The sequence below is a fragment of the Balaenoptera physalus genome, assembly GCF_965194825.1.
Source record: "Balaenoptera physalus genome assembly, contig: HAP1_SCAFFOLD_1610, whole genome shotgun sequence".
NCBI classification, from domain to species: domain Eukaryota; kingdom Metazoa; phylum Chordata; class Mammalia; order Artiodactyla; family Balaenopteridae; genus Balaenoptera; species Balaenoptera physalus.
Genome location: NW_028125189.1, coordinates 9,324 through 33,101, shown reverse-complemented (window position 1 = coordinate 33,101; position 23,778 = coordinate 9,324). Strand labels below are relative to the sequence as shown.

General features: G+C 38.6%; 1 protein-coding gene across 1 annotated transcript; it reads right to left on the bottom strand.

Moving 5' to 3' along the window:
* Positions 1–2,323: 2,323 nt before the first annotated feature.
* On the bottom strand, positions 2,324–21,288 carry LOC309653987 (protein transport protein Sec31A-like). The gene is made up of 7 exons (XM_082478679.1): positions 20,928–21,288; positions 12,738–12,776; positions 11,165–11,223; positions 9,399–9,662; positions 6,907–7,026; positions 4,405–4,476; positions 2,324–2,913 (listed from the first exon to the last, which is right to left on the bottom strand). Exons 2-7 carry the CDS (start codon positions 12,763–12,765, stop codon positions 2,734–2,736), a joined length of 723 nt encoding a protein of 240 aa, XP_082334805.1. The 5' UTR covers positions 12,766–12,776; positions 20,928–21,288; the 3' UTR covers positions 2,324–2,733.
* Positions 21,289–23,778: the final 2,490 nt, after the last annotated feature.

Sequence of the window (23,778 nt, the reverse complement as noted above, 5' to 3'; positions counted from 1 at the left end):
GGGGAAACAGTTAAGAGCTTCTGCGCATAGGCAGTCCTTCTTCACTGAATAATTGGAGATGCTACCTGCCTGTGACTTCTTCAGCATCTGATGAACACCCTGATAGATTTGTCAGGGGTGACATTTGGGAATGCTGCCACCGCAGCAGTTGAACGACAAAGAGGGGTGCATACGTATATATGTATGTGTGCATTTGTAGATGTCCATTCCAAATGAAGTCTCCACCATGGCTGAGCAGTCAACAGATGGCCTTGCAGTCGTTCTTAGGTGAACACAAATCTGGTTCAGGAGACAAGCGGTTATCAGAAAAGTGTTAACCGATCACCATCCCTCCCTTTATCTTTCAGGCAGGTGTTAAATAGAGTACATCTGCTTGCCAGGAATCCTACTGCATCTTTCCATCCTCCAGCATACATGGGAATTCTCTGAATCCAAAGGAATATATAGGTTTGTTGGACTCTCAACAGTCAGATGCAGAGCAGTTGTTTCCAACTTTCTCCTGCTGCCACACTATTAGAATGAACCACCATCTCCATCAGCCGTGCATCCCACACACATAAAGCTTCTCAGACGGGGCCTAAGGTACATCCATCCCATCCAGCCCAAAAGGTCATACGCAGAGTGGAGGAGAGGAGCAGGTGAAGTATGAGAAAGCACGTCCCAGGGATCTGCTATGTCTCCCAGCCAACGCCCAGCCCCACCTACCAGTTTCCCTCGCACCCCTTTCCTTGTTCGCTTTTCTTCAGGAAAACAAACTGCTCTCTTCCCATAATCTCCTGTTATCTTCATACTGCAAGACTAAACTCTATTTTGGGTTCAAGTCTTCTTACCTCCATCCACTTGTAACAGCTGCTCAGATGTCAGTGGCAAATCGTTTGTTTATACTCATACTTGTAAAATCTTTGGGGTTGGTCAGGGCTCCACTGCCACCTATTCCTGTTTCTCATCTTTTGGAATTTTTTTTGTAAAACGCTGCCAGTTATGCCATTGTCATGTCAAGGTAATCATGCAGCCATAACACAAATCCTAACTATAAGGGCAATACCTCAAAAAAATTACTAGAGGCCAGCCTGCTGTTCAGATGGGGTCTTGGGCTGACACCACAGTCGAGGGTCAGGTCCAGAAGGTCAAGTCGCCGCTTCAGTGAGTCATAGGACTGACTCAGACCACCAAACTCCCAGGGAGCTGATATATCACCCCACTCGTGAGCCTCCAATGCTCATTCATGTTATTAAGGTTCTCCTTTTTCAGTTATAAAACTATTTTTATTTTTTAATGTCTTTTTTTTTTTTTTTTGGCTGCATTGGGTCTTCGTTGCTGTGCGTGGGCTTTCTCTAGTTGAGTCCAGTGGGGGTTACTCTTTGTTGCAGTGAGCGGGCTTCTCATTGTGGTGGCTTCTCTTGTTGTGGAGCACCGGCTCTAGGCGCGCGGGCTTCAGTAGTTGTGGCACGTGGGTTCAGTAGTTGTAGCTCGCGGGCTCTAGAGCGCAGGCTCAGTAATTGTGGCACACAGGCTTAGTTGCTCCGCAGCATGTGGGATCTTCGCGGACCACGGCTCAAACCTGTGTCCCCTGCATTGGCAGGTGGATTCTTAACCCCTTCGCCACCAGGGAAGTCCCTATTTTTACTTTTAAAAGAGGGGTTTTATTTGGTGAGCAGGGAATCCCAGCAAAGGAAATTAAGAGGGTCTTGCAAACTATGTCACTTAGGCTGCAAAATGCCTGATGAGCTGCACTTAGTCCTTGAAACAGCACCTGTCTTCACAGTAGTCACACTTTTTATCTTCTGCTTTTCCAACTCACTTAGGTAAAATTGCTTAAACAACGAAAATTATTAGTATCTAATTCTCCTCAAGATTCTATGGGGACCATTATCTTTTGTTTACCACACTGTTCTTCAGACAGATTACAATAAAATCATTTGACGAAAATACTGTCTGAAAATATGTCAATTCAGGAGGCTGACAGAAGTTAAAGCTTTCTTTCTGAACTTAAATACCTCAGAGAAATAGGTAACTTTTTAAAAATGGATGAATAAGTTTCTAAATATAAAATGGAGACAATTCAATCTTAAAACTCAAACAGAATATTGAAAACATTAATAGAAAAAAGTTCAATGCATCCTACAGAATGAAAATGCTCAATCTTTTCCTATAGATACTTAAAACTAGTGATCCCACTTTTCATTAATATTTGCTAAAATCTATGTAGCAGCCTCTAGATTTAGTTATTTGTTCAGGACCAAAGTGAAGCCAAAGCCACAAAAAATAGAGATTAAACTAAACTGTGAGTAGCCGTTTAAAAAAAAGACTACATACACATAAATAGGATTACACACTTTAATCTGATTGACACGGAGGAAGTAGGGAGGACATGAAAGAAATTTAGTTGCAGCTCTGCTTTACACATAACCAAAGGCTCCTTCTCCAAAAAGTAAACCTGAGGTTTCAAAAACCATATTTTATCAGAATACTTCAGGAAAGCATACTATGTGTAATCCAGGAAATACATTATTTGCAGAATAGGAAAATCATCACAGGCAATAAAAGATTACAACAAAAGAAAGCACCAGGGTTTTGAGCAGGTCTAAGGTGAGTATATCTGCAGAAACAATGTAAATGTTCTTGAGTGGCTGCTATGGAAACATGCTAAGGAGGACTGGTCCACATCTTATCGTTTTTTAAAACATGTTTCTTTGGAAAAACGGCAATAGTGGCTGAGAGTGAAGCCATCCTTTAGACGCCCAGCTTATTGGCCTGGGTGAGAACCACTTTGAGAACTGGCATGAAAGCAGAGGTCTCACTGAAGTTGCTGGTGCTGACTATGTGCGTATGGATGGTCAAGCCTTCTGAGTAGTTTCGAGTCTCAATGCTCCTTGCGATGTTGTGTAAACCATTGATGATTGTTGGTGAAAGCTGAAGTAAAGGTGGAATTGAGAGAGAGAATTAAATTAAGGAAGAATTTTCCATGAGACCCTCTATAAACATTAAACCCTGATATTTAAGAGGAGCTTGAAATAAACATTATTTCAAAAATGTATAAACTGGTGAGCATTTCTAGAAAGATTCTCAGACCAACCAACACTTAAGTTATAAAAGCGAACCATGACAAAATGATTATGTAAGGAATTACTTACGAATTATACATGTATGGTAAGCCAGGTATTTTCTTACAGAAAAGCCAGATTTCCTTCCCCAAGTTGAAATGTTAATGTCTCTCTCCACTTAAGAGCTTTCTTATTATTTTATTTTAGATAACTTAAATATTTTAAATAACTAAATTATTTTAGATAACTGTCTCACACTTTTTAAAAGTTTTCCTATGTACATGAAGGAGTTTCACGATTCTTAATCATGACATCTCGAAGTAGAGGCCCAATTTACTCTAAAACCTTGTGGACAATAAAAACCTTGCACTTCTGGTCCACTGCCATTAGGAGGGCAACAGTCCTCATCATGTACTCAATTTGCCAGCTCTTAACTGCTTTTCATAATCCTGTCATCTCTGAAAATCATAAGACCTCTAGTTTTTTTCCCCCCCATGTCATTACTTGGCATACATGTCCATACTTTCCAGAGAAGACTTTATTTTGGATCCATGTCCATGGGCCACGCCACTTCCACTGTTATATCAACTTTCTCTGGTTTGGTTCTCAGGAGACAAATGGTTATTTTTAGCTGATGGCATTGATATGGGGAATGGGGAAGAGAAATGCTAAAATGCAAAAATGTGAAAAAGTCCCAATTCTTTTTTTCTCTACTAGTGCTTTCATTAATAAAACACAACAATTCTAGAAAGGAATGGAGAGGTTGGGAGGGACAAGAGAACAGAGCACACAGGGCATTTACTCCTTACTGCCGATCATCTTCATAGTTATACACATTGATCTGCTCAATTTGTGGCTACCTTTGGCTTTGCCTTTGTGTAATAGCTATTCTAAAAGAAAAGGATCAGAGTCTTAGACTACGAAAGAGATTACAGATTTGGTCTCTGGAAAACAGAGTATCTGCCCACTCTCTGATTTCTTAATTCAAGGGACATATAAAAATGAATAGAAGGCCAGTTACTGTAGCAGCAGTACAGGCCAGTTTGTAAATCTGCTCTTTGTCATAAAAAAGGTTAAAAATTCTCTCTCCCTCTTAATCTCTCTCTCTCTCTCTCTCTCTCACACAAACACACACACACACACACACACACACACACACACACACACACTGCCCTATCCCCTTTTCCCCGGTGACTGAAATGTAAGATTTAGACAGAGAAAAGCCCATTCTATGAACTGTCACGATCATTTTGCCCCCAAGCATACTATATATTACATGCAAGTGCTGATGAGACACTTATTTTACTAGCAACCAGGAATAAATGATTATCATAAATCCTTCTTTTCCCCACAAACTTACTGTCTGTTCCCTAAGTTTATCATACAGAAACTCCAAACGTTTGCTGGCATCATCTAGCTTCCTCTTGGTTTGCTGCAGGAGAGAAAAAACAGGTATGTTATGTATGAGCAATAACTTTTATCCCAAGAACTTGCCTTACGTCATTTCACTAAACCTTACAGTCATGATGTTGGACAGCTTCATTTTATAAAGAAATGGAGATAGCTAAGACCGAGGAACTTGAACAGATTATTAGAACAGAGATCAGTATCTATTAAGGCAGGGAGGGCAAGAAAGTGAGAGCCTTCCTCCTAGGGTGCAAAGTGGAGCACTGGCTGATTTCACGGGGACTGCGGCTCACGTGAGGTGAGTGAGTGCCCATCTACACTGTGTGCACAGGCAACACGAAGGGCCACCTGGAGGCAGCAAGGGGTCGGTGTACTACAGAAAGGAAGGTCTAACAGTTACTGTAAATTAAATAAAATGAACATGATGGGCGCTAGAAGGCAAACATACAGGTGAACTGTGGAATCTCAAAGTACTACTTATACGCTCAGTCACATTTGGTACATTTAATCCTGTCTTATTCTGGGCCTTTAAAACACCAAAAAAAGGAGAAAATTATCTTTTGGTGGCTTAAGATTATTAAGAGGGAAGTGTTAAAATGAGTTCTTAAATTAAGGACTCCTCCTACCCTCATCCTAGTACTGTGAGTATAGTGAGAGAAAACTATCCTAAAAGTAAAGGTTTAAAATTATACTGTGATTAACTTCATATCTACATTATGCAACAGCCTTAAAAGTGACACTGCTTTTCAATATTTACTGAGTGACTACTACGCGCCATGCTGGGACAGTGTTGTGTCTCATGGATCTCATATTCTATTGGGTGGGGAAAGGATACTAAATAAACAATATATTGTATGTCAGATGGTGATGAGTGCCATGAAGAAAAGTTAACAGGGTAAGGGGGTCAGCAGTGTTGGCAGTATGACGTGGTAAGAAAGTCCTGACGGCTAATGGGACATCTGAGCAGACACCAGGAACAAGTGAGCAAGAGCTATGCAGCTCTGTGGGGAAGAGTTCCAGGCAGAAGGAGCCACAGGTACAAAGTCTCTGATGCTGACACGTGCTTGGTATGTCTGAGGAGGGAATGTCAGTGTGTCAGAAGAGGAGTGCGGAAGAGGTGACGCCATCGAGGATAACCTTACAAACTAAGCTGTGCTGCACAATTACGTTGTGCTGTTTGGACATAACTGAAGTGGAAATAAGAATAAAGCCATACTATAAAAATGATGTCAAGTATTGATTAAGATGGACTTTTGTGGAGGGTTCAAAGTTAATCCCACGTAGCTACCAGCAGGAGTCCTGGGCGGTATTTGAACTTCCTCCCCAACTAGTGACAGGAACAGTTTGTCTTTCTCTTCTGCCCAGGGGTCCTGGGTCACCAGAAGGAAGGTGATAGGGTGACCTGGAGGAGGGGAAGCTCAACACAAATTTCCTAAGCGAGGCCATGTACGAGGTGTCCTCCCAACCTCTATTTACATTAACTCATGCCTGAAGGAAGACTGGAGCTTTCCCACATTTTTATTAGGATTCCTCCAATTTGTATGATGAGGACCTGTCTGCCTAGGAGACACTGTACACTTACGTGTTTAACAGCTTCACCTGTTCTCTGTTCCTAGCTTCGTCTTTCCATCGCTCCCAGAATGCCAGGCGCTAAGGTTTATGTTACCTTTCCCCTGCCTCTGCTTTCCTGACACTTTCAGTGCAGAGAATTGCTTTCCAAAAGACTGGCAGAAGGCTGCACATATTAATAATACTCAATGTTTGATGAAACAACAAATTCCAGAAGCTGTTTTTCAAGCAGACAACTGGCCAGTGACTAAATAAACATATTCAATGTTTGTTGGCAGAAAGTGAAATTTCATCTAAAACAAAACTGGCTTTGTGGAATTTTTGTTGTTGCCAATACAGTCATCCTCTAATAAACTGAGTAAAATCAGTTACTTTGACTATGAATATGACTCCAATATCTAAAGCACTGAACTATTTTTAAGGTCTTAGCAAAGTTAAAGATTGTCTATCTACTTTTAAAAGCTTTGATGTAAGCTCAGAAAGAAACCCCAAATCTGAGTTTCACCGTTCTGTTGTATTTTTGTGCTAGGCATAAGGTTTGCCGATGAGACTCAGTGCCGCATAGTGGTGGAAAGCATGAATTCTGGAGCCAGACTAGGTTCGAATGCTGGCTCTGCCTTAATTATTACGTAACTGCTTTTTGCCTTAATTTCCTCCTCTGTAAATAAATATGACAAACCTACCTACCATGAGGTTGTTTTAAGGATTAAAGTTATATGTAAAAAGCAGTTGAATGTGTTTTTATATGTACAGCAAACTATATATAAGTGCTAGCTTTACTACTTTTGCATAAACTTTCAAAATACATCTTGTAAGACTTTAAGCAATCATTATAGAAGCGCTCCATAAGGGATTCTTTTAATTAAGCAAAATAAAAAATACATACAGGATCTGTGGCTGAAGAGAGGCAGCGCTGAATAAGATCCTCAAATGTGGTCTTTAGAATGAGGTGTTCATCTGGAATCGGTTTCTTGGTAATTTTTTCTGTTGGCAAAGACTGCACATGCTGGAATAAATAATACCATAAAATGACTAGAAATGACCAGAAGTTACCTATACACAAAGCCCTGAATCTGTGATAAAGAGAAACCAAGGACCTTGTAGGTAGGCTCTTCAAAATCAAATGAAAAATTAACATGTGAAATCACTTGGGATAAGCAAACATAAAAATCAGATATTCAGTAGAAGATACAGGTACTCTTTCTACAGCTTCTATTTTCAAAAATAGGATGGATATAAAGTATCTGATTAATTATGGAACATACATTGATCACTATTTCATATAACTGATGGGAAGGAGACCTGTGCCAGCAGGAAATGAAAAGAACAAGGCATTTACAAAGTTGGCTGGTTGGAGTGGCTGCTTGCTTTGCTTGTTGGCTCATTTTTGTTTATCCTGACGTTCTTCTATTCTTTGGTTTACTCTTGGAGGGTGTTAGCTGGGCTATTATCAAACTGCAAGATTACACCAACGGTGAGGATAGAAGAGACCATGATCTTACTGAATGTACAGATGGGAAAACAAAGAAGGAATGTGTAAGTGTTTAAAGTTTTGACTGATTAGTTCATTCATAGAAAACATTAGGCAATTCTGTATTAGGCATTGGCTAGGTATTGGTGAGCCAATACGGAAATGATCTCATCCCACAGGGAGTTTACAGGCTGATGGAAGAGAAAGTTTTAAAATGTCATAAATGTATGTAAAATAGCAACTGTGATTAAGTTAACATCACTGGAACCAACAGACAATATAATTGGGATTTAACTGAGGGGAAGGCTCTTGAAGGAAGTTATATCAGAAGGGTAAGTAGGAGTTAACCAGTTAAATGGGGGAGGAAATGCATTCCAGACAGAAGAACGTGTACACAGTCAGGATCATGATACAAGGGACTGAAAGGGGGTCACTGTAGCTGGAGCAGAGAGAGCGAGCAAGGAGGAGTGTGAGCTGAGCGATTCCAGACAATGTGAAATACTTTGGTCTTTATCCTGGGAACAATGGGAAGCTGTAACGTTTTAAGCAATGAGGAGATAAGACCAGATAAGAGATGAGTCAAAGTAGATGCTGGCAGACCAACTAGAGGCTCCTGCACTGCTTAAGACTGGAGACGAAGGTAGCATGGACTAGACTGGAAATGTAGAGAAGGGATTTGAGAGAGATTTTAAAGTAATATCAACAAGACTCGGGGATAGCTCTGAAAAACAGGTTAAAGGAAAAAGAATATAAAGATGATGCCCAGGTTTTTGGCTGGATTAAATAGGAAGGGTTATGGTGCCATTCGCTGAAACAGGACACACCAAAAGACGACTAGGTTTGGGAGGAAGACGATGAGTTAGATTCTGGATATGTTAAGTGTGAGGTGCCTCAGAGACATCCAGGTGGAGAGGAAGCTGGACACTAGGGCCTGGCTGAACACACGCCTCCGTGCAGCTCTCCCTTTCAGCGGTAACTGGGGTTCTGGCCCAGATGAGCGCAGCTTGAGCACCCAGCTCTAAACAAAAGTGGACGGCTTCACAAACACCACAGACGTGTAATTATACAAAATTAACAGTGCGTCTTTGTAATTTTATATATTCTCGTGGAAAGAAGAAGGTCCTCCCATCTCCATCAAAACACTTGTTTTCATAATGCAACTGTTAATGTTTAGAAGTTCCTTAGGCAGAAATCTCTTAACAGCAAAACATAGTCTTGTGGTAGAGATATAATCTTTACAAATTTGACTTCAGAGAGTCAAAGACAGTAACAGACAGAAGAGCTAGTTTTATACTTGGGCAGGAATTGATTTCATCTTATGTTGAGCTGTGACTTTACTTTTCATGAATAGATCAAAATGTTTCTCTTTGTATGTCTAAGTCAGTTATATGGAAATATGATAGATTTTTCATCATCTAGAGCCCTGCCAACTAGCTGTTTGTATGTGAAAAGCAAGCACAAATCTATATCTCCATCTAAAGATATGGCTATATTATTAGCTCTTACACATACACAAGAAAATATATAACTCATTACATTTTTATTTTCTATTTTAAAGGAAAAAACCTTTGGAAACAGCTTCTGCTTAGCAACCTTGGATGCAAATATGGATTCAACTGCTCTTAAATTGTGCCTACTGATTAGATCAGATGAAATACTGTAATTGCCAAGTTACTGTTAACGTAGACTAGTAAATACATAAGCTCCTTCTAGAAAGTTTGTATATGGCCTCGTCATTGAAAAATAATATACATACATGAACAATCTTAAAAAAAAAGGTATTATTTTTAAGTTGTCTAAATTGAAATCAAATTGAGGTAATAATAAAGGTATAACCATAAAAGTTAAAACGTTAAGAAAACATACCGAAATAGAGCCATCTCCCACTTCCACAGATTTACTGTTACCTGCATGGTATTTCCAATAGGAGCCCCAGGGGCACCTTCAATATTGGGCTTTGAAAAAGACGGAGGCATGCCTGGTTGACTGAGGGGTTGCTGTATGCCGTGGAAGGGCTGGCCACCTGGAAGGTGTGGCTGCGGGAAGGAAGCTTGGCTTGATATTGGTGCTGGAGCTGAAGGCTGTTGCTGCAGCATCTGTGACTGGGGGTCACCCAAGGGGTTCATGATTGGTGATGTGATGGGAACAGGAGGCGTAAAGTTCTCAGGCATCTTTTAAAAGAAATAAAAGGCACCAAGAGTAAGGAGAAAACGGTATGATGACAACATCTCCTCAGCTTTAAATAAGGGAGTTAGCCATTTGTAGCAACGTGGATGGACCTAGAGATTATCACACTAAGTGAAGTAAGTCAGAAAGAGAAAGACAAATACCATATGGTATCCCTTATATGTGGAATCTAAAATATGACACAGATGAACCTATCTATGAAACAGAAATAGAATCAGGGACATAGAGAACAGACTGGTGGTTGCCAAGGGGGTTGGGGGAGAGTTGGAATGGGAGGGTGGGGTTAGCAGATGTAAGCCTTTATATATAGAATGGATAAACAACAAGGTCCTACTGTACAGCACAGAGAATTATATTCTATATCCTATGATAAACCATAATGGAAAAGAACATATTTAAAAAAGAATGTATACACACATACATGTATAACTGAATCACTTTGCTGTTCAGCAGTAATTAACACAACACTGTAAATCAACTACACTTCAATAAAAAAATTTAAAAAAATAAGTAAGGGAGTTAGACTATTCCATGGTTAAAAAATTTTTTTTAATAACAGTAGAATACTTTTTAAAATGAAATTTTATGCAGAATTCTAGAGAAAAACATAAAAGTAAAGGTAATCTAGCTAAGAGGGCTGGGAGCTCAAACCTGGACCTTTGTTTCCCCTTTACCTTCCACACTTATCCCATAACGGGCCAAAACCATGGTGTTTTTGAAAGAGGATGTCAAAGTCTGGAGAATTATATCTAGCCATACTGGGATCAGATATGCCAAATATGTGTTTGTGTGTGTCACGTGATCAGATGTAATACCTTTTTCCCAGATCATTAAGTGATACCTACTTAGTGATCAATCACACTCAAAGCAGTAGATTAAATTTCTGATTATCATTGACCTAATTTTGGGGGGGCTTTCATCATTTAGTATCTCCCAATTTTACATTCTGGCCTCTCATTACTATACTTGGGGGACAGAAATCACTAGGAGTAAAAAAAAATAAAAAGGCTTGGGGTAAAAGAAGGAAAGAAGAATCTTAAGTTATGCTCTAACAGCTCTCAACAGTTATTAACATCTAAATGATGCTCAGCTACAAGGCTATTTCTTTTCATATTGTATGTGATAGACAAAAATAGTCCAAAATATAATTACAAATTCATGATTACTGTTAGAACCCAAAACCAAAGTAACTCCTAAAAAAAAAACCATTTGAGAAGCATGAAATTTTGTTTCCTACTCTTTGAAAAAGATCTGCTGGGAATTTACATCTTGCTTTTTAAAAAGGGTTTAATTCATACCACCATACTATTTTGTACTTTCCTTCCTTCCCTTCATGGATTAGAAGATGTAAGTTGAAATACACATATTAAGTATATTAGTCAGTCAGCTTTGCCTTTAAAGGAACAGTGAAGTGTGGTGTGCTTCAGGTGGCTACATGATTGACAGGACACCTGTAGGCAACTGAATAGACATCTTTTTCTAGTACCTTCTTCTTCTTGGGTACTCTGTTCAAAGCTGGAGGATCATTCCAACCATTCTGAGAACCTATAACAGATAATAGAGGGCATTTTCCTTTAGAATCCTGAAAAGAAGAAAACTAAATTGTATCCATCATATAATATCTTCAAATTTTACTTTCACCCTGAGATAACTGTCACAGAAGTTTTACCAGCTGAGCTGCTGGGATCACTATGTAGCCCTGGACTCTCAAACTCATTACCTCTAATAATCACAGGGCCTTGGCTTAGAAAGCAGCATATCTTGACATTATTTCCTTTTAAAGTGAAAGAGTTGTACTAAATTTAAGGATAGTGAAGTTTTTATGTCTATATTGGTATATAACCTTCAAACAATTCTCTCCTAAGAAAGAAAAAATAAATCCCCTGAGTCTGCTAAAAAAAAAAAAGGCTTCTGATATATTCAACACACAAAAAAAGAATAAAAGTGGCAATCTTCTATTTCCCCAGAGAGCAATTCAGCATACCCAAATCATCCACATGGTAGAAACACTGTTAAAAAAACAGAGCCCAACTACGCAACACCAGTATGTTTTTATCACCTTTGCGTTAAGAACAACCTATAAAGTAGAAAAAGGCATTCAAATATCTGTGGTAAGATTTTTTTTTTAATACACCCCTCCCCCCCCCAAAAAAAAATTTCCACGCTGGCAGCAAATATAAAATTAAACTACTGTCACCTTTAGGAAATTTCCTCCCCCCTCAAATCTCCCAAAACCTGTCATCTCAAAGTGAGAAATGAATATGAGTAGCAGAACTCATTAAGGTACTTAATGCCTGTATCTTTAAAAAAAATTTTTTAAAACATCTTTATTGAATGCCTGTATCTTTAAAGAAAAATGGAATAAAACATGCCAGAGATAAGATAATTACTAAATCAAAATATAATCATTTTACATCTTATTAAGTTTTGTGTATGTGTATATGTAAAAGCAAAAAATTCTTCTTCTTTCAATAAACATTCTTTCAGTATTTTACTTTTGCTTGTTTTATTGATATCTACGATATTAAATCACAACAAAATTGCTTAGCAAACCAAAGAACATAATGTCATAGAAATTTTGTAAAAACACGATCTTCTCCTAACCAGCATGCACTCATTTGCCTTGATTTTAAAAGTAGAATTAATTTTCTACAAGGTGACTAGGAGACAGAACGCCAAATGAGCCTCAAAACATTCAAGAGCTAATCACAAAATATTAAACCACATGCTGCTATTTGCTTAACAAATTCTTAAAGTTCTCATTATACACAGACTAATCATTCAAACCTCTCCCATCACCTTCTAATCTTTCTTATATCTAAGACAATCTTGGTATAGCCTTGTCTTTCAGTCTATATAAAATAGACAACTTTTATGATTCAAGATCATTTGTGTCACTATGTTAATTCAGTCAGTTCTAAGATTTGATTCCATTAAGAACTGATCAGATTTAGGGTATTATCGGCTTTAAAGTTCACATGCATAATTGTGAATATCCATTCATTAATTATAGTCAGTGATTCAAAGATTTCCAAAGATATATTTTGTAACTAATTCACCTTCCAACATAGATGCCTGGTCTTGCATAGACTGATTTTCTGTAGACAAAATGTAAAAGTCACTTAAACAGTATTATCATCAAAGATATTCTAAACTCTACTCATTTTTTTTTTTGAATTTTTGAATTTTATTTATTTTTTTATACAGCAGGTTCTTATTAACTATCCATTTTATACATATTAGTGTATACATGTCAATCCCAATCTCCCAGTTCATCACACCACCACCTCCCCCCCACCACTTTCCCCCCTTGGTGTCCATACGTTTGTTCTCTACATCTGTGTCTCTATTTCTGCCCTGCAAACTGTAAACTCTACTCATTTTATAATTGTTTCTCCTCCCTCCATCAACCCCAAGAAAGAACAAACTAATTTTATAAGGGAATAAAACTTACTTTTTAATCAAGTCACGTGAAATGGCTTCTATCTAATTAAGAAAGTAATCAGTTTGTGGGCAAAGCTAATTCATTCATGAGAGCACTTCCTAACATATTATAACTGTGTCCATTTTAGTATTTTTTAAAGCTGTGAATCCAAATCAGTTGAAGATCTTGCAAAAATGCAGATTCTAATTCACTAGGTATAGCGTAGGGCCTGAGATTCTATTGCTTCAGCCAGCTCCCAGGCAATGCCAATGCTGCTGGTCTAAATCCTCTTTAAGTAGTAGGGTTTTAAAGAGAAATGGGAGGATTTCTGCATTGTCGTGCAGACTTTAACACTACATTGTTAAAGATAATAAGCATTTTAGACGATCTTAACAAGGAGGTGCTACTTTACTGCTGGATTTGGGAGGCCCCAAGGATCTGCATTCTGGAGGAACTGTAATTTCTGGGGTCACAACATGAATATGAGCATAAATGGGAACAGGCCCAGTAAATATGTAACCATCTCATATGGTCTTCTCTATAAGAATATACAGATTTGCAGACTGTTTAGCACAAATCTTCCAGAAATCACTACTTCTCTTAAAAGAACTGAAGTTTCTGGCAGTGGACAAGAGGAAAGAAGGCTGAGAACTAATACAGCAATTCCAAAATTGTCGGATGTTCAGGATTGGTCCAGGCCCAGTCTCCAATCAAAAGCATGCAGTGTAGATACATCATATGTACCTACAACTTACGGGAATTCAACTTACGGGATACATCATATGCACATACAACTTACGGGAATCCCGTAAGTATGTGGGAGTTATGATAGTTGAACTTGGGGAGAGAGGAATCGAGAGTATATAGCATTAACTAGTGAGTTCAATTCAGTTTGAGCTCTACTCAAGAAGCACATGCCCCAGAGAAACTGTGAGGTGGGAGAACTAATGCCACAGTTTGGAATTTCTCTGTATGGCGCTAAGGATAGATGTTTCTCATGCAATATGGCTTCTGACCACAGGCAACTTCTTCGTGAGGGCTTAACTGAAGAAAGCGGTGATCACGGATAACTGACTCTTAAGTGATTTCTTATTTTTGTCTTAAATGATGACTTTACAATTTAACTTCCCATGCAAGATATGACCTCACAGCACTACAGTTAATAAATCCCTGGGAGTCACTGTGTGTGTGTTATGACAGAGGACAGACCTGACTTGAAACTAGTGATGTACTCTCTAGCGCCAGACTTCAGCTTCTGGGCTGAGGGGGTCAATATACAGTCCATCCCCAGGTTCTACATCTGCAGATTCAACCAACTGAAGATCAAAAACATTCAGGAAGGAAAAAACTCCAAAGAGTTCCCAAAAGCAAAACTTGAATTTGCTGCAAGTATTTACACAGCATTTACACTGTATTGGGTATTACTAGCAATCTAGACATAAAAGTATATGTGCATAGGTTATATGCAAATACGACACCACATTATATAAAGGACTTGAGCATCCTTGGATTTTGGTATTGGGGCAGGGTAGGGGGGAGTCGACGGTGTGAAAAACCTAAAAGTACTGGAGGTACCCTGGCCTTGATCGTTTTTTTCAGGGAGCAGTCTCAACAACATGCCTCCTCTCTAGCCCTGTGAAACGTGGGAGCAGAAGGTGAGACCAGTTTTTCCTCTAACCTCTCGTGGCAGTGATCTTAGCCTTGGATATTAAAGCCTGAGTGGGTATCCTGATTTCACCAACTATCAGCAGCACAAAAAAGTATGTGGAACAATTTCATATGACCCTTTGGTAGAATGACACCAAAGTTATAATGAAATCAAATTAAATCGAAAGTTACGAGTAAAACTGAATGAAATAAGAAACAAAAAGATTTTCAACAGGAACATATAGCCAGTTGCCTATCCCTCATAACTTGAGGGTGGGCTGCCTGTTGAATTGAAAATAACGACTGTACAATAATCAAAGTTCCCACCAAAACATATGCCTAACTGGCCCCTCCTAACCTCAAACCATGCAATATATTTAGCAATATGTTTTATTTCAGCCCAGAAAATCCTTGTTCAAATCTCTGATCAATTTAACAGTTTTATCTTAGCTATGATTCTAACCCCTCAATACTTTTGCTTTTATATCTTTAAATTGTTTAAATATGACTTTTTAAAAACACAATTAGGGCTTCCCTGGTGGCACAGTGGTTGAGAATCTGCCTGCCAATGCAGGGGACACGGGTTCGAGCCCTGGTCTGGGAAAGTCCCACATGCCGCGGAGCAACTAGGCCTGTGAGCCACAATTGCTGAGCCTGCATGTCTGGAGCCTGTGCTCCGCAACAAGAGAGGCCGCGATGGTGAGAGGCCCTCGCACCCCGATGAAGAGTGGCCCCCACTTGCCGCAACTAGAGAAAGCCCTCGCACAGAAACGAAGACCCAACACAGCCATAAAACAAAACGAAACAAAACAATTAAATTAACCTCTACTTTATGGAGACACACTTTAATAGCAACACTAGGTAAAGCAAACTGAATGAAGAACGTGAATATCTACAGGAGACAGTATTATGGGGGTTCATTATGGATGTGCAAAATGATACTCTTGGTCAATATGTTTAAAAAAAGATAGCACAGTCTAATCTTGGACATAATTCTCTCATAAAACTAGTAAGGGAAGATAATCTTTTTTACCTTTTCAAAAAACCTTAAAAATGGGCATAAATCTCTTTCTTACTCTCTTTTTAAACATGACAATGACTTTAAAGAACATTGGAAAATGGTTCATGGTGTAATATTAAGGAAAGTAGTAAGATGTAAATTATGAGTGTATGTGGGAGTTATGATCTCAATTCTTTAAAAATGCATGCATACAATAAGATACTACTATCTTCACACCCATTAGAATGGCAAGAATTAAAAACAAAAACAAAAAAACAGGAAACAAGTGTTGGTGTGGATGTGGAGAAATTGGACCCTTACGCATTGCTGGTGAAAATGTAAAATAGGGCCACCACCTCAAAAAATTAAACACTGAATTACTATTTGATCCAGTAATTCCATTTCTGGGTATATACCCAAAAGAACTGAAACCAGGGACTTGAACAGATATTTGTATACTCACATTCATAGCAGCATTATTCACGGCAGCCAAAATGCCCATGTGTAAGTTAATGGATAAACAAAATGTGGTATATACATAGAGTGGAATATCACTCAGCTTTAAAAACGAAATTCTGATTACATGCTATAATATGGATGAATCTTAAAGACAGTGAAACAGCCAGTTACAAGAAGAAAAAACTGCATGACTACTTATATGAGGTACCTAGAATACATACATAGAGACAAAGTAGAACGGTGGTTACCAGGGACTGGGGAAAACAGGGGGTTTTTAATGGCTACATAATTTCAGTATGGGATGACAAAAAAGTTCTGTAGTTAGTGGTGATGACTGTACAATAATGTAAATGCACTTGATGTCACTTAAAAATGATTAAAATGGTAAATTTTATGTTATGTATATTCTACATTAAAAGAACTTTAGGGCTTCCCTGGTGGCGCAGTGGTTGAGAATCTGCCTGCCAATGCAGGGGACACGGGTTCGAGCCCTGGTCTGGGAAGATCCCACATGCCGCGGAGCAACTGGGCCCGTGAGCCACAATTACTGAGCCTGCGCTTCTGGAGCCTGTGCTCCGCAACAAGAGAGGCCGCGATGGTGAGAGGCCTGCGCACCATGATGAAGAGTGGCCCCCACTTGCCGCAACTGGGGAGAGCCCTCGCACAGAAACGAAGACCCAACACAGCCATAAATAAATAAATAAATAAAATTTAGAAAAAAAAAAAAAAAAGAACTTTAATATATGCATACATACATATATGTGTGCATATATGTGTACGAAGGGAATAAATACACCTAAATTATTAGTGGTTATATATGGGTGGCAGAATTACAGATAATTTTAATTTTATTCTCTATACTATTTGAGGCCTTTCAAAATCCTACAGTAAAAAATTAATAAAAATCAAGGGAAAATTAACTTAAAAACTGAATATGGCATGTCACTGGATTCTGGAGACCCTTATCCACCTTAGTGTAGGGATTAGTCCTCCACATGGTCTTTAGGGAAGGAAGAGAGAAGCGCTTGGTCTCACATACAGAAGTGGAGTTGCTACCATCCTTACTTGAATCTCACTTCTCAATGGGAACCTTCTCAAGGTGTTCTTGCATAATGGTAGGATGTAGGCACTGGCTAAGATACTCTCAGCGGATTCACAGAAAAATATTAGTGCCAATGGTACGGAGACTTTTGGCTAAAAGATCATTTGAGACGGAGAGGACAGAGCATCCTTGTTAATCTTACACCTCCCCCTTCGCCGTTAGCCTCGCACGTCACATTTTTTAAAAGGCACCACAAAGTTAAAAATTTAAATTTAGAGAGAATGAATCCTTAAGGTCATTTTCCAATGACACGAGATAAAACAGATGTATCCAAAGAAAAATAAAGAAGGCTATCATGCTCCTTTCCTTTGTTTAAAGGGTTAAAAACCAAGTACTTATAATTTGACTACGGAATGTTTATGAAAATTTAAAAAAAATTTTTTTTCAGCACACTGTTTCACGAAAATATTCAATATTATGCCCCTTCAAGACTCTTCTATGTGAAGGAGCACAAGACTATATATATATACATATATATATATACCCAAATTAAATTTTCCATTTTTTAATACTGTTTACTCAAAAACAGCTTCATGAGAGCTTCACATTTTATCAGAAAATTTTGCTAAGTAAACTTCTTGGGCCTTCACATTTGAAAGTGCTCTCCCTTAGTAACAAGTATACATTAAACCAGGGACAAAAAAAAAGGTGGGGGGGGGGTACAAGCAGTATCTTACTTATCCTGCACAGTAAAGCTAGGAAAACTTCCTGCTTTTTGTGCTGCCACCACTGAAACATGTCGCACTATACTAACTTAGGCTGTTAGCACTTTATACCTTGAACTCGGAGACAACCTGTTTTCCTTGCCTCTGATTCTGCCATGCTGCCCACAATCTGTTTTGCAGAACCACCTCCAGGTTAACCTCCCTAAAGTACCACTTTGACCATGCCTCTCAGGAGTTCAAACTCCTCCACTAGAAATTTTCTTCTTACTGTATGAAGTATAAATTTCTTGCCCTGACATTTAATGTCTTCCAAAAGTTGGCCCAAATACAAATTTTATGTTCCAACTTACAACAAAGCTATGTGCTGTTCACTAGAAATAGAAATGTACTGTACTTTTCTGCCTTCCTACCTGTGCCTAGAATAATTCTGATTATAGACTGAGCAGGTTCTCATTAAGAATTTACTGAATGAATGTTTTGATGATTGCAACATGAGTTTCTCTGAGCAGTGCGCACATAATTTTGTGGTTCACTAATAGTTACAGGGCTTGAAAATCCTAGTGTCTATCAAGAAGAATCCACCGGACAAGTGGAATTTCCAAGTCCCGTAGAAAACCATGATATAATAATCTAAGACATATTAGAACAAAGATAAAACTTTTAGTCACAGTTATCTGTATAACCTAAGCAAACTTTTTAGGAAATCAAAAAATAAAATAAGGTAAAGCTCTAACTGTTAATTAAAATACAGGGACTACTAACATGCAAGAGGTAACAAAGCAGCTAGCTTAGTGCATGCTGAGTATTGCAAAATGTATGGCTTCATCTTCCTATTAGTTACTGTGCTTCTCAGCCAGGTTAGAACATTGTTACTTTGTACATAAGCAAAGACTTTATTATAAGGCCAAATGCCCTTTAGCTTAAGGAGGAAAAAAATACCCATGCAAATATTTAACTTAGATGATGAAGTAACAAATGCTTAAAATAGTGATGCTAAATGTTTCTGTAATTCCAACACTGATAGCTATTTCTACTGCTTTCATCAGGACTAGACTATCTGGTAAAGAAGAATGAACATGGGCTCTGAAGACTGAGAGACCTGGGTATCTCAGTTGTATCTCAACTTGGAGTCTATCACCATGCAATCATGAAAACATTATACACAACCCTAGGAAACTCAAGCTTCCTCATGGCAATTTTTAAAAAAAATAATTATTCCTATTTCTCATGGTTATGAGAAATAAGAAAATATACGGCAGTGCTGGTACATGTCCAATGTATGTTCAATAAATGATCATTCACTTTCCTACTTCCCTGCACCACTTTCCTATGTGGGGATTTACTTGAATCCATCTTTCACTCAAGCTATTACCCAACTATTCAGAATATATACTGTTTTCGCTCATCCAGGTTTTAAAAGGTAATTTTTTGAACTCTACAATTGAATGAACACTCCTCTCTAAATATCAACCTATTGAAATATCTGTATTGAAAATTATACAAATTGTATTTGTGCAGTAAAGGCTGATACATATTGTGTGTATGATTTTTGGTACTTTGGACTTTAATATTATATATCAAAGAAGAGAGAAGGAGATATGTGTATAATTCTGGATCCATAAGACTTCCAAGAAAAAAAATACTTCCTCAATAAATCCTATTATATGACCAGTGTTTTCAGTTATTAAAGCTACTGCTTAGCAGTTAAAAAGAGAAAAACATATACTGGACTTCCAGGAACAACTTCAGTAGTAGAAAGCAAGACTCACTTCTGTTTTGCCCCTCTAGTTTAAAACCATCAATTATAATCTGAAAAGGAAACTATTTTCAAATACCCTTAGTAACAAGTATACATTAAACCAGGGACAAAAGGAAAAGGCCCAGAGCTCTAATTCTGGGCGAGGTGTCATCACGGCTAACTTTGCAGTCACCGTCCCCAAATGCTTTCAATCTCTTCCTAAGCTTATGCGTACATACTATTACTATTATGAGGAAACTGAGGCTTAAAGTTAAGTACTTATTCAAGGTCACATAACTAGAAAGGAGTGAAGCTGTGATACAAACACAGGAAGTCTGATTCCAAAGTCTGAATTCTTTGCTATGTTAGTGGTTCTTGCCCCGATTCATTGATCTCTTTTTGTAATACGTACTTCTGAGGCCCCTTTTACAATCCTAACATGAAAATCAGATAATATTACCTACTCATAAAAAATTAATATAATGCTTTAATTGTAACATGAAAGATAAAAAGAATCTATAAAATGTGTATTTACTATAAAAATAATTTTAAATTATGCTTTTAATTAGAAAATTTCAGGCAGAACTACACTGTCAACAACAAAAATGCCTAGAAATTTCCAAAATGTTTGTGAGGGTAGAATTGTCCTAATGGAGAGAATCCCTGCACTACTGTATACTTTCTGCTGTCTTAGAGATTCTGTCAGAGTTGCATTCTTTCACTTTTTTCCTTTCAATACACGTCAAGATCCTTGCTCACCTTTACAAACAAACATAATTACAAAATTTGTACAGCCTCATTAAACCCTGTATTATTTAATCTCTATGAATGAATTTAAGGCACAAATAATTTTAAAAACTGAAAATCTAGGAAGAACACAGAGCATCGTTTTACTCTGGCAAAGAAATTAGTGTCAATTAAATCTAGTTCCAACCACCACTTATCTGGCCAACTAATTTCTTACCGCTTATTTTAAATTCAATGGCAGATTATATACTCTTACCCTTTTAAAGCTCTAAAGCTTTTCTCATTTAGCAACTAAAGTTCACTATGGGAAAATCACACTTTTAGAAATAGTTTTAGAATTTGTTATACAATTAAATCAATACCTCACCTTGCCCAGTTTATAGTTAGAAGTAATTCCCCTCCATGCACCCACGTGATCACGAAAAAATAAAAGAGGGAGCCAAACCAAGTCCCTTTCAAGCGCAGACCTGTTCTTTGGGATGCAGGCAGCTCGCCGGCAGCAGGCAGTGTACCTGTTGCTCCAGGAGGCAGCGCATACGCTGAAGATGACGGTGGAGCTCCTGGTCCGCCGTGCTGGAAGGACGCTCCAGAGGGAGGGGGAGGAGGGAACGAGGCAGTGGGGCTGGACGTAGGTGGAGAGGCCTGGTGCTGTGCTGTGTACAGCTGAGACTGCCCAGAATAGGACGAAGCGGAAGATATGTACGGGGTGTTAGGGTAAGCGTTTGAAGCAGGGGGCGCAACAGGCTGCTGAGGTCGATACGCTGCTGACCCCCCTGTTCCGAAGGAATACTGCTGGACTGGCTGAGAAGCTACACCAGGGAGAAGGAGCAGAGATTTTAATTAGTTACACATTTATTCAGACAGCAACAGAAAACCAAAGTTATCTCATTCTATGGAAATTATTTTCTAGTTCAAGTCAATTTAAAACTGCAAAAGAAGAGGAGAGTGATAAGAAAATAAATTAATTGTGCTAAAAACTGCTTCTTGCATCCTAAAAGCACTAAAATGCAATAAGCAGATAGATAGATGGGGGGAGGAGAACTTAAGGGAGGTGGGTAGAGAATATATAACTATATATTTAGGTGAGCAGAATTCTGCTCAAAGAGGAATAATGAAGGATATACCTGTGTATCAGAGGGAGAGGCTGCAGGTGGATGGCTGGGAAGGGCGGTAGGAGTTTTGTTACTCCAGGTAGTGACAGTGGGGGCAATTCTAACCTGAATTGAACAAAGAAATACCAATCACAGAACATAAAACATGAAAATGTTAAAAGAAGAAACAAAAAACCCAACAGGCATTAATAGCCAGATGCAAAGCAAAAAATAAGAGCAGCAAGATAGCATACGTTAGCCAGGCAACTGCTTTCAGGTAATCCCTTTCAAGGGATTCCAAAAGAAAAAAGCACCTTTCACAACAGAACAGGGGAAGGAAGGCAGTGGAAAAATCAATATGAAAACTAAATCAAAGCAGAAAGAACAATGCCGTTCAAGTGTCAAGAGTAAGTGGGAAAAGGTAAGTTCTGTAACTAGGGAAGGAAAGAAGACATTCCAGGGGAAAAAAAAAAAAAAGGTAATTGAGTGAAAAAGTGATTTTTGAAGCACTAATTGTATTCATGCTACTATTAGATCTGTAAACATATTGCTATAAGCTCCCTTTTCCGGATTTCATTAGAGCCACAAAAATTATGTTAGTTCCGTATGAGGCTTAGAATCATACAATCAGAGCATATTAAAGATCATCCAATCTGATCCCCACCCTTTACCACTGAGAAAACCAAGGCCCAGAGAACTGAAGGGGCTGGCTGAAGTCCATACAACCTGTTGTTGATGGAGCTACGACTGATTCTAGGTCTCCTGATTCCCAGGCCAGTGTCTGCCACGCTACGCCATGTTGCTTACCCTGGAGTCCAGAGGTTTTCAAAAACATTTTTTTAAGCCATCAGAATATCTTTTGTCAAGTAAATCTTTGTAGAAGAAACTCTATCATATAAACAATTAATAGCAAAGATGTGCTGGTCATAGTAGGAGGAGAACTCCTACTCAGTTGGCTTCTCTTTCAGAAATCCCTTTACTCCTGCCTATAAACATGCCTTTAAAACCACAATCCACTGTCCTCATTCAACATATCATAAGCTTTAACCAAGAAAATCACTGCATAATTTATGACTGAATTTGTTTTCCTTTTCTTAAAGTATGAGACTGCTAAGTCACGGTATAATAAAAGTCCTTCATGGTTTTTACATTTTCCCAGAAAGATAGATTAAACCCAAGGACATAAGGAGTAAATATTCTCTTCTCCCAATGCAGAGAACACCTTACTTCAGTGCCCTGACACAGTGAGGTCAAACTCAAGGTGCTTAGCTTAGGAGTTCCAATCCTGTTAACCATTAACTAGCCATGCTGACAAATTCAAGCTCTATGTCTTAAAACTCTGGTTAGTCGCTAGACTTCTCCACCTCTCAGTTTCCCAGCCATCACCTGATTTGCCCTATCTATGCCATAGACTTTCTAAGTCTAGCAACAAGAGTGGAGAATTTAGTTTTGTTTATCAATATACCCTCAACAGGGAGAATAAAGACAGGCCCTTAAATTCATATTTGTCAAATGAACGAAAAAACAAAACAGAGAGTAGTACAGTCATAATTATATTCAAATGTAATCTATCCTGATTAAATAGCAATCAAAAGCATGACAGACAAAAGAGCATGAATTTTTTTTTCATGGTTTTATGCTTAGTTTTGCTACAAAATGTAAAAATGACCCCATCAATTCTATCAGCAATTTGTTCTATTTTAAAATGGGCAGAGGGACTTCCCTGGTGGCGCAGTGGTTGGGAATCTGCCTGCCAGTGCAGGGGACACGGGTTCAAGCCCTGGTCCGGAAGGATCCCGCGTGCCGCGGAGCGGCTGTGCCTGTGCGCCACGGCTGCTGAGCCCCCGTGCCTGGAGCCCCTGCTCCGCGCTGGGAGAGGCCACCACAGTGAGAAGCCCAGGCACCGCAGCGAGGAATGGCCCCGGCTCGCCGCAACTGGAGAGAGCCTGCACGCAGCGGCAAAGACCCAACGCAGACAAAAATCAATCAATAAATAAATAAATAAAAAAGAGAGACTGCCATCGAGGTGGTTTCATCTCAAAAATAAAATGAGCAGAGTACCTACTAACTTTGTTATCAATCAAGACCATTTATTACTTACGAAAATATACTTTTTATTTAAGAACATGAAGGTTATCTGCTGGTCTGGAAATATAAGTTTCTACATGAAATAGTAAAAGACAATAAGAGGTCACATTTTAGGCCACTAACCATTTGGTAATTTTAA